This window comes from Larimichthys crocea, chromosome XVI (assembly GCF_000972845.2).
Source record: "Larimichthys crocea isolate SSNF chromosome XVI, L_crocea_2.0, whole genome shotgun sequence".
In the NCBI taxonomy this organism is placed as follows: Eukaryota; Metazoa; Chordata; class Actinopteri; family Sciaenidae; genus Larimichthys; species Larimichthys crocea.
Genome location: NC_040026.1, coordinates 19,589,849 through 19,603,584, shown reverse-complemented (window position 1 = coordinate 19,603,584; position 13,736 = coordinate 19,589,849). Strand labels below are relative to the sequence as shown.

General features: G+C 39.6%; 2 protein-coding genes across 3 annotated transcripts; both read left to right on the top strand.

Moving 5' to 3' along the window:
* The first annotated feature begins 350 nt into the window (after positions 1-350).
* On the top strand, positions 351-9,260 carry slc4a1b (solute carrier family 4 member 1b (Diego blood group)). Of its 2 annotated transcripts, XM_010745165.3 has the most exons (18): positions 351-400; positions 1,788-1,834; positions 3,133-3,313; positions 3,636-3,771; positions 4,599-4,671; positions 4,839-4,881; positions 4,960-5,144; positions 5,452-5,662; positions 5,750-5,953; positions 6,035-6,183; positions 6,272-6,466; positions 6,578-6,826; positions 6,968-7,057; positions 7,137-7,303; positions 7,411-7,652; positions 7,745-7,914; positions 8,188-8,361; positions 8,452-9,260. In XM_010745165.3, the coding sequence occupies exons 3-18, from the start codon at positions 3,157-3,159 to the stop codon at positions 8,530-8,532; spliced, it is 2,526 nt and encodes an 841-aa protein (XP_010743467.2). In that variant the 5' UTR covers positions 351-400; positions 1,788-1,834; positions 3,133-3,156; the 3' UTR covers positions 8,533-9,260. The 2 variants fall into 2 exon arrangements, with proteins under 2 accessions (XP_010743467.2, XP_010743466.2); XM_010745164.3 differs by having other exon boundaries at positions 5,452-5,953.
* Positions 9,261-10,355: 1,095 nt separating this feature from the next.
* On the top strand, positions 10,356-13,350 carry LOC104930399 (nucleolar transcription factor 1-like). Its single transcript, XM_019271946.2, has 10 exons — positions 10,356-10,524; positions 11,034-11,209; positions 11,455-11,570; positions 11,680-11,749; positions 11,960-11,991; positions 12,087-12,276; positions 12,373-12,420; positions 12,513-12,587; positions 12,789-12,825; positions 12,915-13,350. Exons 1-9 carry the CDS (start codon positions 10,497-10,499, stop codon positions 12,819-12,821), a joined length of 768 nt encoding a protein of 255 aa, XP_019127491.2. The 5' UTR covers positions 10,356-10,496; the 3' UTR covers positions 12,822-12,825; positions 12,915-13,350.
* Positions 13,351-13,736: the final 386 nt, after the last annotated feature.

Sequence of the window (13,736 nt, the reverse complement as noted above, 5' to 3'; positions counted from 1 at the left end):
TCGGGCAGTGTAATCCAAGCCTTTGTTGTCCTCCAAACACAGACATTAAATGCGATAAGATGCTGGTTGGATAATGACACAGTGCGACTGGTTTTCTGCACACTCACGCACAAGCGTCCAAGTATTTACTATCAATATTATGGGTGAGAACACATCACTTTGTTGGATGTGCGTTTCAGAGAGAATTGGACTGTGCATGTCCATGTGTGTAGATGTGTGCATGTGTGTGCATGTGTGTGTGTGTGTGCGCATGTGTTAGTCCCACCCATTGTCATGCAGCATGCACCCACACATACACACGTGTGGCTTTAAAGAGGTGGTGTTTATAAAGTCACGCTTTTTTGCTGTTCTGGGGTCAGTCGCTTGTCACCGCTGTCAGCTTGGCGAGTGCCTGCAGGAGGTAAGTGTTACCTTTTCTGATCCAGTTCTGAATGATATATTTATGCAATAATACAATTAAAGCTGTAACTGATGTAACTCGTGAACAGTATGGGAACAGAGCACTTCTTGGAAACTGCACGCTTAATGTTGTTATTGTCTCATGGTCAATGCTGTAGGAGGATCATTATCAAAGATTAGTGCAGGATTTTCCGCTAAATCTGAAATTATTCCAACACTTTACAAACACTACAAGAAATAAAGTCCTGCAATGCACCAAAGCTTGCAGATTTCATGCCTAATAATGTGAAAGAAATTTAAAATGCATTACATAGTTACAGGATTTAGTGATCAGAGTTATGAGGTGACACCAGCTTGCAGAACAGATTCAGGTTATACGAGGCAGCTTAAAGACGACACAGAGGATCCAGTTTCATTTACTATAATACATAATGTGTAAATGCATTGCTCAGATTTAATGCTGAAACTTCAGAAGAGTAAAAGAAGGCCTGACTTATGTTTAAGTGAAAAAAATACACACACAAGTTATGCAAAGTGAAGGAAAATAAAGTCTGAACTCACTGCCAAGTGCAGCTGTATTTTCATAAGCAGTGAAAATGAATTATTCTCTTATCACACGCATACTGTGAGTAAAGAATGCATGTGATAAGAGAATAATTGATTTATTCATATATATATATATATATTTAGTATATATATATATATATATCTATATATATATCTATATATTATTACACAGATAAAGTTTAAAGTTTATTGTCGTCTCAGTGCAAACTGAGACACTTGAATTGAATGAAATCTGCAAAGATCCTTTGCAGAAACATCTATAGCTGTGTGCGCACACTGCACTTACACCGACTGACATAACATATGTATTCATTGTTCACATAAGAACATGCATATTTGTAGTCACACACACACGCACACGCATGGATGGGCCGCAGATATCTTGTCGGTCTAATCCGAATCTTCCACCCCTTTGCTCAGCTGTGTTTTGGAAATAAATCATTCTGTTGTCACAGACAACTTCAGCGCTCCCGTCCAATCTGAGATAAAATGGACACTCTGGAGATATCTTACATAAGACTGAAGTCATCTGCCAGCTACAACTTAAATCCTTATTTATCTACACAGTTCATGTCTTTATTATTAATTCAGATTATTATAGATTATTTGAACAAGCAAAATTAATCTGAACCTCATCTGTTTTGTCTAAATACACCACAAACACATTTTATACATTATTATATTATACACTTATACATTTTATACTTTATAATGTGTATGAAAACAAATTCAAAGATGAAATGTGGAAAACATTCTTACTGTGTTATTGGAAAGAAATTAAAAAGAGTTTGTTATAACTGGGTCAACTGTCTCGGTTCCAGCTGCCTGGAATTTCAACACCAACGCCAACCCCAGTGCAGAGTGTCAGGTAAGGGACACACGCACGCGCACACACATTGTACATTTACTCCAGACACGCGACATGTATTGACAGTCCAAACATGTCCGGGGTAAGCCATCAATCATGTCCACACCGGAAACTAGCAGTGGCCCAGAACCTGGTGCCTGTTGGTTGTTGAAGCAGAACAAATGCGATGTTTATCTTATAGACACAAAGTGTCACCTGGACATCACCTTTCCACATTATTTTATCCTCGGTAGAGCTGCCGATATGATGATATAAATGAAAAACAGCTGCGGTGGAAAGACAACACTCAAAATATCATCAATGTTTTTGATTTATAGTGAAGCATGAATGTTATTTTATCCTGTGTGACATATGTGAGGACATCTCTATTGCTCTTTTCGTATAATTTACTTTACTAGTATAATTTAGCTGAATGTAGGAACATGCAATACAAATACAAGGGTGACTTTTCTTGGCTTTTGGCTCATTGCAAATTACTTAATATAAATAAAAAACACATATACAGTATTCTCTATAAACACATATCGGCATATTAATGCAGAATTTATAGACAAAGGGACCAAGATTTTAGCATTAGAAGTGTAATAGTGTTTGTTTGTGAGTAGTATTGACCATGTATCGTCACGTTAAAGCAGGTTTTGGTTGCAACAATCTGTGTGAAGAGCTCATTGGCCAAAATTCAGTCTTGGAAGCCGTCCTCTATTGTCTGACAATGATTTTGTTTCTTATTGGTTGTTATTATCATATACAGAGATGAGCGAAGATGTGTTTCATGTCGTTCGTGCATATCATGTTACTAACCGGACTGCAGAGTAAGTCTCGGCCCTCATATCTGTTACTTGTTTTCCGGATATACCCTGGCTACACCTGAATGGCCGGTAACACTGACTGTCAGATGATAGCCGATGCAAAGTCACAGAAGAGATTGAGATTAATGTGACACATTTAAATAATTTGAATTGCTTCTGCTGAAGTTAATGAGAGAGTATCAACCAAATTAATAAACTTTTTAGTATCAAATTCTGTCTTAATCAAAAGGACTAACTAAGACTAAATTCATTCCCCCTTTGATTCAGGTTAGAGAGATACTTTACTCCTGTGACTCAAACTGTAGGAAGTGGCCAGTGAAACCACAGTTGTTCACCAAAGCTCTGTGCCTGTGGGAGGTGCGAGCTTAATTCATCCACCTGCCCCGTCCAGATTTTCACTCTCTGTCTCGCAGACACAAGCATGTTTGTGCCTGCGTTCATGTCCATATCAGCCACTGTTTACCTCTGTTTTTTTCTCTGTGCCTTTAGAGGTACGTGGAGCTGCAGGAGCTAATGAAGGACCAGAAGGAGCAGAGCTACTGGCAGGAGACAGGCCGATGGGGGGGCTACGAGGAGAGCTTCGACCCTCAGTCTGGGGTCTGGGCGTGCTCGCACATCTCCTATCTCACCTTCAAGAGCCTCATCCAGCTGCGACGCACCATGAACACAGGTCAGGGATGAGTTTGTAACTGTTTTCAGTGGTGAAAAGTAACTAAGTATTGTTACTAGTGTAGTGTGGTTATATACAAGTTATATAGCTTTAAAATATTTCATATTCTTGGGTTGTGAGATAAGAAATACAGAGCTCAGTTGCTTCTACTTTGCTACATTTTCTCTGACTCGTGGTACTGCCAAGCTTAAACCCTTAAAATGCAGCTCTGCACACTCAGCTCTTCTTCCTAGCTCTCATTTAGTCTGATCCTCCTTTTAAACCACAGGCACACTGCATACTCACACTCTCACCCTCCTCTTTTCTGAATATTTTCCAACAGGTGTGACCATTTTTGACTGTGAAGAGCGGACTCTGGCCGGCATCGCAGAGAAGATTGTCGGCGAGATGGTCAACAAGAAGGAGATCAGACCTGCAGACCGGGAAGGAGTGCTGAATTCTCTGCTTCAAAACCGCAGGTATCACCCAACGGTGACTCAAACATAAATGACCTACATTTAGGCTTTTAGCTGATGTTGTTATCCAAAGCTCCAAGTGTGAACGTTCCAGTATCTCGCACAGAGAAGCTATTGTGGAGATGAAACCGGTAATTATAAAAACCACCAAGCCACTCTGCCTGTCTGCTTGAGTCTTTATTAAAGGTGACACTGTAGTTACCTCAGGTCATCCTAAAAGGATATATACCGTCACAGTATTTTCAAACTTTTGTTCAATAAGCTGAGAGATCTACATGAAAATACCACACTTGTGTCTGTACAGTAAATATGAGCCGATTGGCTTAGCTTAGAATAAAGGCTGAAGACTCAAAGGTAACAAAATCTGCCCACTTGTGCCTCTAGATCTTACCAATTGTGGATGCAACCAGTGGAGTTGCCAAAAAAATTACTGGAAATCATTGTTTTTGTGCAGATTAAACAAATTAGATATAATGTATACATAAATTATGTAGCTGTCTCCACCCGTCTGTGGTCACTGTCAGTGTTTATTGCCAAACCGGCACTTCTTCTGTGACTAATGTTGATTTCATAATCATTCTTCATTAAATCAAGCCGCAGTTAAGTAACAATGTGCAAATACTGCTGGCAAACTACTACTATTGGGTGAGCTACACATGCAAGAGTTGCTGCTACCCACTTCACTCCAGACACCACTACACAACTGTCCCTGTTGTATTATCTAATTATCTATTATGTTGAATGATTGCAGTGAAGTGTGCTTGTCTGGCATCGCAGCCACTCAGTCTCACAAGAACAACCAATGACGTGTGCCATTTCCCCCCCTCCAGCCAATCAAATGACCCTGAAAGGCAAGCCCTGGCTTCAGGGGTGGACCTGCAGAAGTTTTCAGTCAAGGAGAGAGTGAGTCTATCCACTGATGGGATTATCCACATGAATGAGTCCTGATGTGATATCATGACAATGGTGCAGATGGTGGCAGCGAATGAGACTTCTGCTGTCTTTTTGAAGTAGCAGGGATTAACAAAGCAAGCTCCACTCTTAAAAACACAATATCTGTTTTCCTTTAGAGAGATGAATCTGACCGTGTAGAGGCCTCCATGGTGCTAGTAGGTAAGCCAGCGTTTGTTTTACTTTGTATTTATGTGGGAGTTTATCTAAGAGTGTAATATTTCTGCCTCTTTGAACCAGGAGCCTTGGACTTTCTGGAAAAGCCCACAGTTGCATTTGTGCGTCTGAAGGAATCTGTGGTGCTCGACTCTGCCTTGGAGGCCCCGGTGCCCGTACGCTTTATCTTTGTTCTGGTTGGCTCGAACAAGACCGACATGGACTACCATGAGACTGGACGTTCTATGGCAGCACTAATGGCTGATAAAGTAAGTTAGCTGAACTTTTCTACAGACCTGAAATGTGGGAGCAGTGACACATTAACAGAACTCATTATTAGTCAGTAAGATATGATGGCTTTTGTAGCGGTTGAGCAGAAAAACTGTGGTTGCAGGGCAGTCTAGTGACAATAGCGCATAACAGTTACATCACCCTATCAGTGTAAGATAAAGTGTATTCAGGTTTAGATGTAGGTCATTCTTAAACTCTCAAACATACAGGATTTACTGAAATCGGTACGCAAATGCCAAATGGCAATCTGTAGTTTTAATATCCCCTCCGCTATCCTCATCCCAGGTATTCAATCAGGCAGCATTTCGGGCAAAGAGCGTCCGTGAGCTGACGGATGCCGTGGCCGACTTCATGGACTGCAGCATCGTTATCCCACCCACCGAGATCCAGAACGAAGCGATGCTCACCTCAATTATCAGCTTTCAGAAGAAACTCTTGCAGGACAGGTCCCAGGGATCTGACTCTACACCCTGCCTGGAATCCAAGCCTCGCAGAGGTAAGTGTTACAACAAACCAATTATTTGCTGGAACTCTTTTCTATTATCAGTTCATAGTGCTCACATAAGATTAAAATTGTCCCCAGTTTCCATCTCTTCTGGACCTCCACCTGAAGACCCATTGTCCCGTACTGGTCGGCCGTTTGGCGGGATGATACGAGATATAAAGAAACGCTACCAGTACTACAAAAGTGACATCACAGATGCTCTTAACGCCCAGGTCCTTGCTGCCGTCATCTTCATCTACTTCGCCGCCCTGTCTCCTGCCATCACTTTTGGAGGACTGCTGGGTATGTGTGTGTTTGTGACATGGTATTACTATTCTATGCAATAAATTCAAATTATACTTTGTTGCCATTTCTCTGCTGCAGCTGATAAGGTGGAAAACATGATGGGTGTCCCAGAGCTCCTTATCTCCACCAGCGTTCAGGGGATCATCTTCTGCTTAATCGCAGCTCAGCCCGTCCTGGTGATCGGTTTCTCTGGTCCTCTGTTAGTGTTTGAAGAGGCCTTCTTTGCTGTAAGTCATAACACTGAATCATATCCACATCTTGCTGCTCTATATAATCCCAAATGAACTCAACTCATCCCCTGTTTCCTTCCTTTAGTTCTGTCAGTCTCAGGACACTGAGTATATCGTGGGCAGAGTGTGGGTTGGAGTGTGGCTGGTCATCATTGTGGTGCTCATCGTGGCCTTTGAGGGCAGCTTTCTGGTGCGTTTCATCTCCCGCTTCACCCAAGAAATCTTCTCCATCCTCATCTCCCTCATCTTCATCTATGAAACTTTTGCCAAACTAGCGAGGGTAAAACCATCTCCATCCATTTTACATACTTCATCTTCAAATCTTAAAATTTAATGCTGTTTCTCGTGGCTGGATTATAATCTGTCTTTATCTCTCCTGATTTCACTGTAGACCTTTAAGAACCATCCGCTAATTCTGAATTACGATCATCTGAATTCAACTATAGAAAACCCCTGGCACCCAAAGGTTGAAGAGACAATCATGTATGACAATGCTACTGGAAACATGACTGTTATTATGAAGACTTTTAAGCCACCTTACCCCAACACAGCCCTGCTCTCCATGTGCCTCATGTTGGGCTGCTTCTTTATTGCTTTCTTTCTGCGGCAGTTCAAGAACGGCACTTTCCTTCCTGGAAAGGTGAGCTGGCAGAGATTGTGGAAAACAATCGCTGATTGTTTCAGTAAAGAACTACTTCCAGTTATAAATTAACAGGTTATCAACCTATTAATTAAAATTTAAACTCTTTAATCATTGATTTTTCTCATTTGCACTTACCAGGTCAGACGTTTGCTTGGTGACTTTGGTGTTCCTATTTCCATCTTCCTCATGGTTGTCATAGACTACAATATTTCGGATACCTATACTCAGGTTGGTTCCTTTCACTTTCCATGAAAAATGTATCTTTTAATAGCTGGTATTTTTTAAACTGGTGGTTTTGTCTTTACAGAAACTAGTGGTTCCAAAAGGTCTGATGGTGTCCAACCCTGCCAAAAGAGGCTGGCTTATCAATCCCTTCGGAGAGCACAAGACTTTCCCTGTGTGGCTAATGTTTGCAAGTTGTGTCCCAGCCTTGCTCGTCTTCATTTTGATCTTTCTGGAGTCTCAGATCACAACGTGAGTCATTACACCTCAACAATAATTTCACTGAATTATCAACCTCAGAAAACATTACATTGCTGATTTTAGCCAAACTTAAATTCATACGTTTTATCTGTTCAAAGTCTCATTGTGAGCAAACCTGAGAGGAAGATGGTCAAAGGCTCTGGGTTCCACTTTGACTTGCTGGTTCTAGTCGGCATGGGGGGGCTCAGTGCGATATTTGGTGTGCCATGGCTCAGTGCTGCCACGGTGCGATCTGTCACCCACGCCAACGCCCTCACCGTCATGAGCAAAGGAACAAAACCTGTGATTGAGAAGGTGAATGAGCAGAGGGTCAGTGGCGTTCTGGTGGCGTTGTTGGTTGGTAAGTGCTGTCTAATCACCCAATCACTCAGTTTATCTTCTCTATGACTGCATGTCTTGACAATACACCATCCAATGTCTACTTGTGTCGAGGTCTATCAATTCTGATGGAGCCGATCTTGAAGATGATTCCCATGGCGGCCTTGTTTGGGATCTTTCTCTACATGGGAGTTACGTCACTCAATGGCATCCAGCTGTGGGATCGTATGCTGCTTCTGCTCGTCCCTAAGAAATACCACCCCGATGAACCCTATGCTACCAGAGTAAGACTCTCATTAACTGCTATAGAAACAGCATGCAACTCATATGTACACAAATAAATACACGCTTCTTCACTAAGTAGAAATTATCCATGCATACCAGTATTTGTGCAAAAGGTCACAAGTGTTACGAGTAATGTGGTTGACCACAAGGCTCATATGAACTCATATCATGTGTCCGTCACTATTAAAGCCCATAAATCACATCAGAAGCCGAAAAGTATCCACCTGTGCTGTCATGACTATGTGACTAATACTCTCACATGTTGGCTACAGGTGAGCACAGGACGAATGCACTTGTTCACGGCCATCCAGATAGTGTGCCTTGTCGTCTTGTGGATTGTTAAGTCCAGTCCGGTATCCCTCGCACTTCCCTTCATACTCATCCTCACCATCCCTCTACGCATGTTTATGACCGGCCGTCTCTTCACTGAACTGGAAATCAAATGTGTAAGTATAAATCTATAATAAATGAAGAGTCTGATAGTGTTCGTGGGATGTGTTTGTGGGTGTTGAGCATTTTTTCTGTGTCTGTTTTAGTTGGATGCTGACGACGCTAAAGTGACATTCGAGGAGGAGCCGGGGCAGGATGTATACTGTGAATCTCAGATGCCATTGTAGACGTCTTCCACGACAGCAGCCAGCGACATTTGATTTGAACAAAAAAGATATTTATTTTACACGTGGCTCAAATGAATGTTTCATCTACTTATGAGCACAAACATGTTTTTGAGTGTTTTTCATGAAAAGTATAGAATGTTGAATATAAAATATAGATTATACCTTTATAGTAGAAACTTTCCTGAAGAGTTTTCAACAGTCACTCAGGTAAATTATGTTATTTTCTTTCTAGCTTGTGTTTTACACAAAGCTTTACACACAACTGAGGCTGGAAATATTCAGAAAATAATAGAATTTTAAAAAATCTGCAAATATGCAAGCACTCCAAACATGGACAGATTGAATGCTGGATAGAAAATGTAGGGGAAAAAGCCAAAATTGTATGTTTTTCCAAGCTATCGCACATTGAATGTAATAATGTAACATGTGCCACTGAAGTTATTATTATTATGTGTTTGCTGGCTTGAAGCAGATAAAAAGCCAAACTCTGAATTAAGCAATGTGTGATTTATAAGGCAATTATGCAAGAAAAGTGAAGATATTTTATCAAGAGTGATCAAACTAACACTGGAGAGCAAAAAAAAAAAGGACAACACAGTGCATGGAGAGTGAAATTGTTGAATTTTTATGTGTTGTTAAACTTTCTACTCTGTGATATGTTGCTGTTTTCTTGCCACATCTCTAAATAATAAAAAAACTACCTCCCAAAAATCATCACTTGATTGATTACTCCTCACTTTGGTACCTGTACGTCAATGCACAACATGCCCGAGACACCCTGCAACGCTGATCTCTCTGACTGCTGTGTCCATGAGGAATGTGACAGTTTGAAGAGTTAAGTGTAAATGCTGTGGTGTAGTTATTTACTGTAATATAATTCATTTCACTCTCTCCTTCCTAGCTCGAAGGAGAAACTTTGTTTTGAAACGCATGGAAAAACATCAGCTACAGAAAGTTCATGGAGGAGAAAGGTTTATTCTTAATATGAAGAATTATTGACTCCTGCAAGAAACCAATTCATGAACCAGAGCTACTTGAATGGAAAAGGAGGACTTCCTCTTCCCTGTAGTTCCCATTTGAAGTCATGATTGCATTTATTTATTTTACTATCTCCTGGTCACATCTTTAGCTTTTAACTGATCATGCACGCTACACACTACCCGTGTTATAAAAATTAGGATAATACTGGGGTTCAGATATTTTAACTCATATAGTGTGTGTGTTTCCTGTCTTTTGCATGTCTCGTGCACCTCCCTTAGGGAGAGATCATCATAAATCTAATAGTACAAGGACAGGAAAGACAGGCCAGGGAGGTATCATTTGGACAAAAAACATAATTTTCATAACTGAGATAGCCAAGAAAAAGAGGACGAGGACGTTATGATATTATCTCTATCGGTGGGGAGGTGTCCAAGACAGCCCATTAAAAATGTCTAAGAACCAACTGTTAGAGCTCCTCGAGGAGCCTTTTCTCTGTAACCCCTTTTGTGTGTTGCACTGTTAAACGCTCCTTCTTGTACAAGAATAATAAATTCAACTTAAACTTTGATACTTTGAATCCAGTCCTCCTTACTCAAGAGTTTTTCTTTAAAAAATTCTCATAACAACCTGCATGAACAGGGCATATCTCATTGCATGGCTTGTAGTATTGATGGTATTAAATGTTTCTAAAAAGAACCAGTGACATATATTAATATAATATTACATTATACACCTTAAATAAGCATGCACTGTTTTTATTACTTCAGACTAACAGCTCCACATGGGTCAGTAGGTGGCGGTAACGAGCCTATGAGCTGGTTTGAAGAAGAAGAAGAAGATGCAGGGTGTGTGTGTGTGTGTGTGTGTGTGTGTGTGTCCATGTGCTGCTGGTAAAAACAGAAACTAAAAACAACAACAACGCGAGTTCACGGTCACGAAGTCCTGCACAGTCTGGATCCAGTTCTAACAGCAGACAGGACACAATGAGTGCAGATGATCCTGAAACATCAGGTAGGTGCAATAAAATAAACTGCTACATGCATTCATCTGTTTACATCTAATTTCCCATTTGTAGTTCTTTCTCTCTTTGTTTTTAAAGCCTTTCTATTTTTTTTTATATAGTTTTTGTATAGATGTTTAGCACGGGTTCTTAACTTCTTAACACGGTTATATATTTATTTTCTATGCAAATGTTTAATTCATCTGCACATTTTTAATTCCTCTGTGCATATTTAAATCCTATGCAAATGTTTCATTTCTCTGCAAATGTTTCATTTCTCAATTTAGATCTATCCCAGGTTCATTTTAACGTATGCATACTGTGTTATAGGTTAATTCTAATGTATGTTCAATGTATGTTGCTACTGGATGCTTGAATTTCCTTCAGGATCAATAAAGTATCTATCTATCTATCTATCTATCTATCTATCTATCTATCTATCTATCTATCTATCTATCTATCAATTTCTCTCATTACTTACTTATTATTATTATTTTCTGTCCCTGTTCTATGTCCACAGACTGGACCGACGCAACCGTCCTGAAGCTTCTTGTTGCAATGAAAAGAAGCATCCCCGAAGATGAGAGACATCTTTCGTTTTACGCAGGGATGAGACACATGGACTGGAAAACAGTGGCGTTCCCTCCTTTCTCTCCTGAAGCATGCCAACAAAAGTGGAGTGAGATTTTGGCGAAGGTGAGTGACAGTTTCAGTCTAAACTTTTTTTAAGTTTCCAAACTCTGCTGCTCCGAGGCTTTCAGTCAGGCTTGTGGAGAGGCCGCCCTCCCCCCTGAAATACATTTTCATAACCTTCAAAAGATTTCCTACAATGGCAGAAAAAAAATGCAACAAACTACAATTTAGAATTTCAAAAACATCCCTTGAAGACAGCCTTATAAATGTTTTTAAGTTAGGGTAATATCTTTGTTGTTCTTGCTCAGATACGCAAGACTCGGACCTTCGGAGAGCTCATGGATGAAGCTGAAGACGTCATTTCCAAAACTGAGAAATACCAGCTTTCACTTGAAGAGAACAACAGAAAGATGCCAGAGTCCAGGTAGAGAATTAATTACATTTAATTAATAGAATAACATGACATATAAATGTGTGGTTTGGCCTTGGCTGCTGTGTCGAGTGTCAAGCTTTTTTTTTTCTTTTTCTTTCAGGAAACAGAGTCAGAAACCTTCCAAAGACAGGAAGAGGAAGAGGAAGTCGGACATTACACTCAGTCCAGATGTGAGTGACGGTCCAGCCAATCCTAGTTATGAATTGCAGTGGTAGATACTAGGTTTTAATGAATTATCTTCAAATTGATGTGTGACCTCTTTGTTACAGAATACTGAAGATGCAATAGATCATTTCTTTAATTTGTTTGGACGTGTTTGCTCACTTCTTTAGCCATCAGTTCATAAAATTCTTATAAATAACTTTTGTCTTAATATGCAGGAGTTTCCTGGCGAGCCGAAGATGCCAACTCAGTAAGCATGACCATCGAATAACATCTGAGATCCAGAATTCTTGGTTGTCAAACTTTGTGACTTGTGAACTTGGATTTTCTTTTCTAAACCCGTAGATCTGCTTGTGTAGTTTTCCGGGAAGAACAGATGATTCTTCTGTGTAAGAAAGTCCCGTCTAAAAAGGAGCGCTTCATGAAAATCGACAAAATGTGGAAGGACCTTTCCGACGCAGAGAAAGAACCCTACAAAGAGAAAATGCAGGAAAATGTTATGAAATACTCGATGGAGTTGCAGGAGTGGTTTAAGGTATAAAGGGTCCTTTTCTTCTAATGTTCTTTTAAAATCGACAGTTTTTAACTTTGAAAAGGTTTTTAAAGATATATTTCCTTTTATATTTTTCAGACACTGACAGCAGCAGTACAGGAAGACTATCTGACATGTAAACCCAGTGTAAGTACCTAAAAGAAAGTCAGCCAGCCAGTTTGTGTCTGTCTTTAAACCGAAGATTGTTTTCTTTGATTCATGACATACTTTCTTTGCAGAAACGTGAATTTCTTGATGGCAAAACTGTGGCAAGATCAAAAGTGTCGAGAAAGATGAACTTCGCGTTGTTATCAGTAAGTTGAAATGTTGATACAACACAACAGATGCAGAAATTAACGTAGAGGCTCAAGGTGATATTAGAGAGTGAAAAGTTTCCAGTATCTAACAGCTGATATTTATTGGGAATAAACAACTATGTTCTTCACTTAGAGCTCTGTTCTATAGCTCTATCAAAAGGCTCTGTTTTCAGTCTACATGTGTTGTGTGGCACACAGGATTCAGACAGCAGCAGTGATGACGACGATTGAAGAGGTTTGAATGCTTAAACACAGTTTTGGTACTTTCATATTTAATTTTGCGACTGCGCATCCAGCTGATGAATATTAACTGTTGGTCCACAGGAAGAGGAAGCGGGAGATGACATCACGTTTTGGTGACTGAAACGGACAAAAACAAAAGCAACACACGATCGCTCTGAAAACCTTTTTTAAGGCCGTGTTGGCTTGACTGTTGCTGTCTCCAGTGCTCCTACATATTGCATATTAATATTAAATATTTAAGGGTGGGTTCTGCTTTATGACCTTTTTTTTTGTTTTTTAGGTCAGCTGTTCATTTATAAATATTAGAGAGAGCAGCAGGACTGTGGGATTTTACTGATTTTGTTGGAGTCAAAATGAACAAATGTGTTTTTATGTGACGGCTGTTTTTTTTGTTTTAATTAAATGGAAAAGCAAAGAAATTTACTTTATCAAACATTGATTTTTGTTTTATTGTTAGAAACCCTTTGCACATTGTATTTGTAAATCCGAGAGATTTCTAATAAACAAGTTTTATAAAGATGTGATTCATTTTGGAATGAAGCCCCAACACAACCACCTTTATAGACGAGAAACTATTATAGTGAGGTAACCCCACAGGTAAGTTAAAAATAAATATGTAAAATACATAAATATAAAATACTTTTTATTTATTTATAGTAAAACACAGTAAAAAGTATAAATACACAAGTTTATAAATAAATATATATATATAAATTAATAATGATGATAAAATAATGATTAAAAGACAAGGGATGTGACAAAAAACAAAGCATCAACAAAGAATAACTATATACATATTTAACATGTATATATATTTGCAGAAATATAGATATATATGGACATGAGTATCTATCTATAGCAGGGTTCTTCAATCAGGGGTCCGTGACCCCTAGGAGGCCCGCA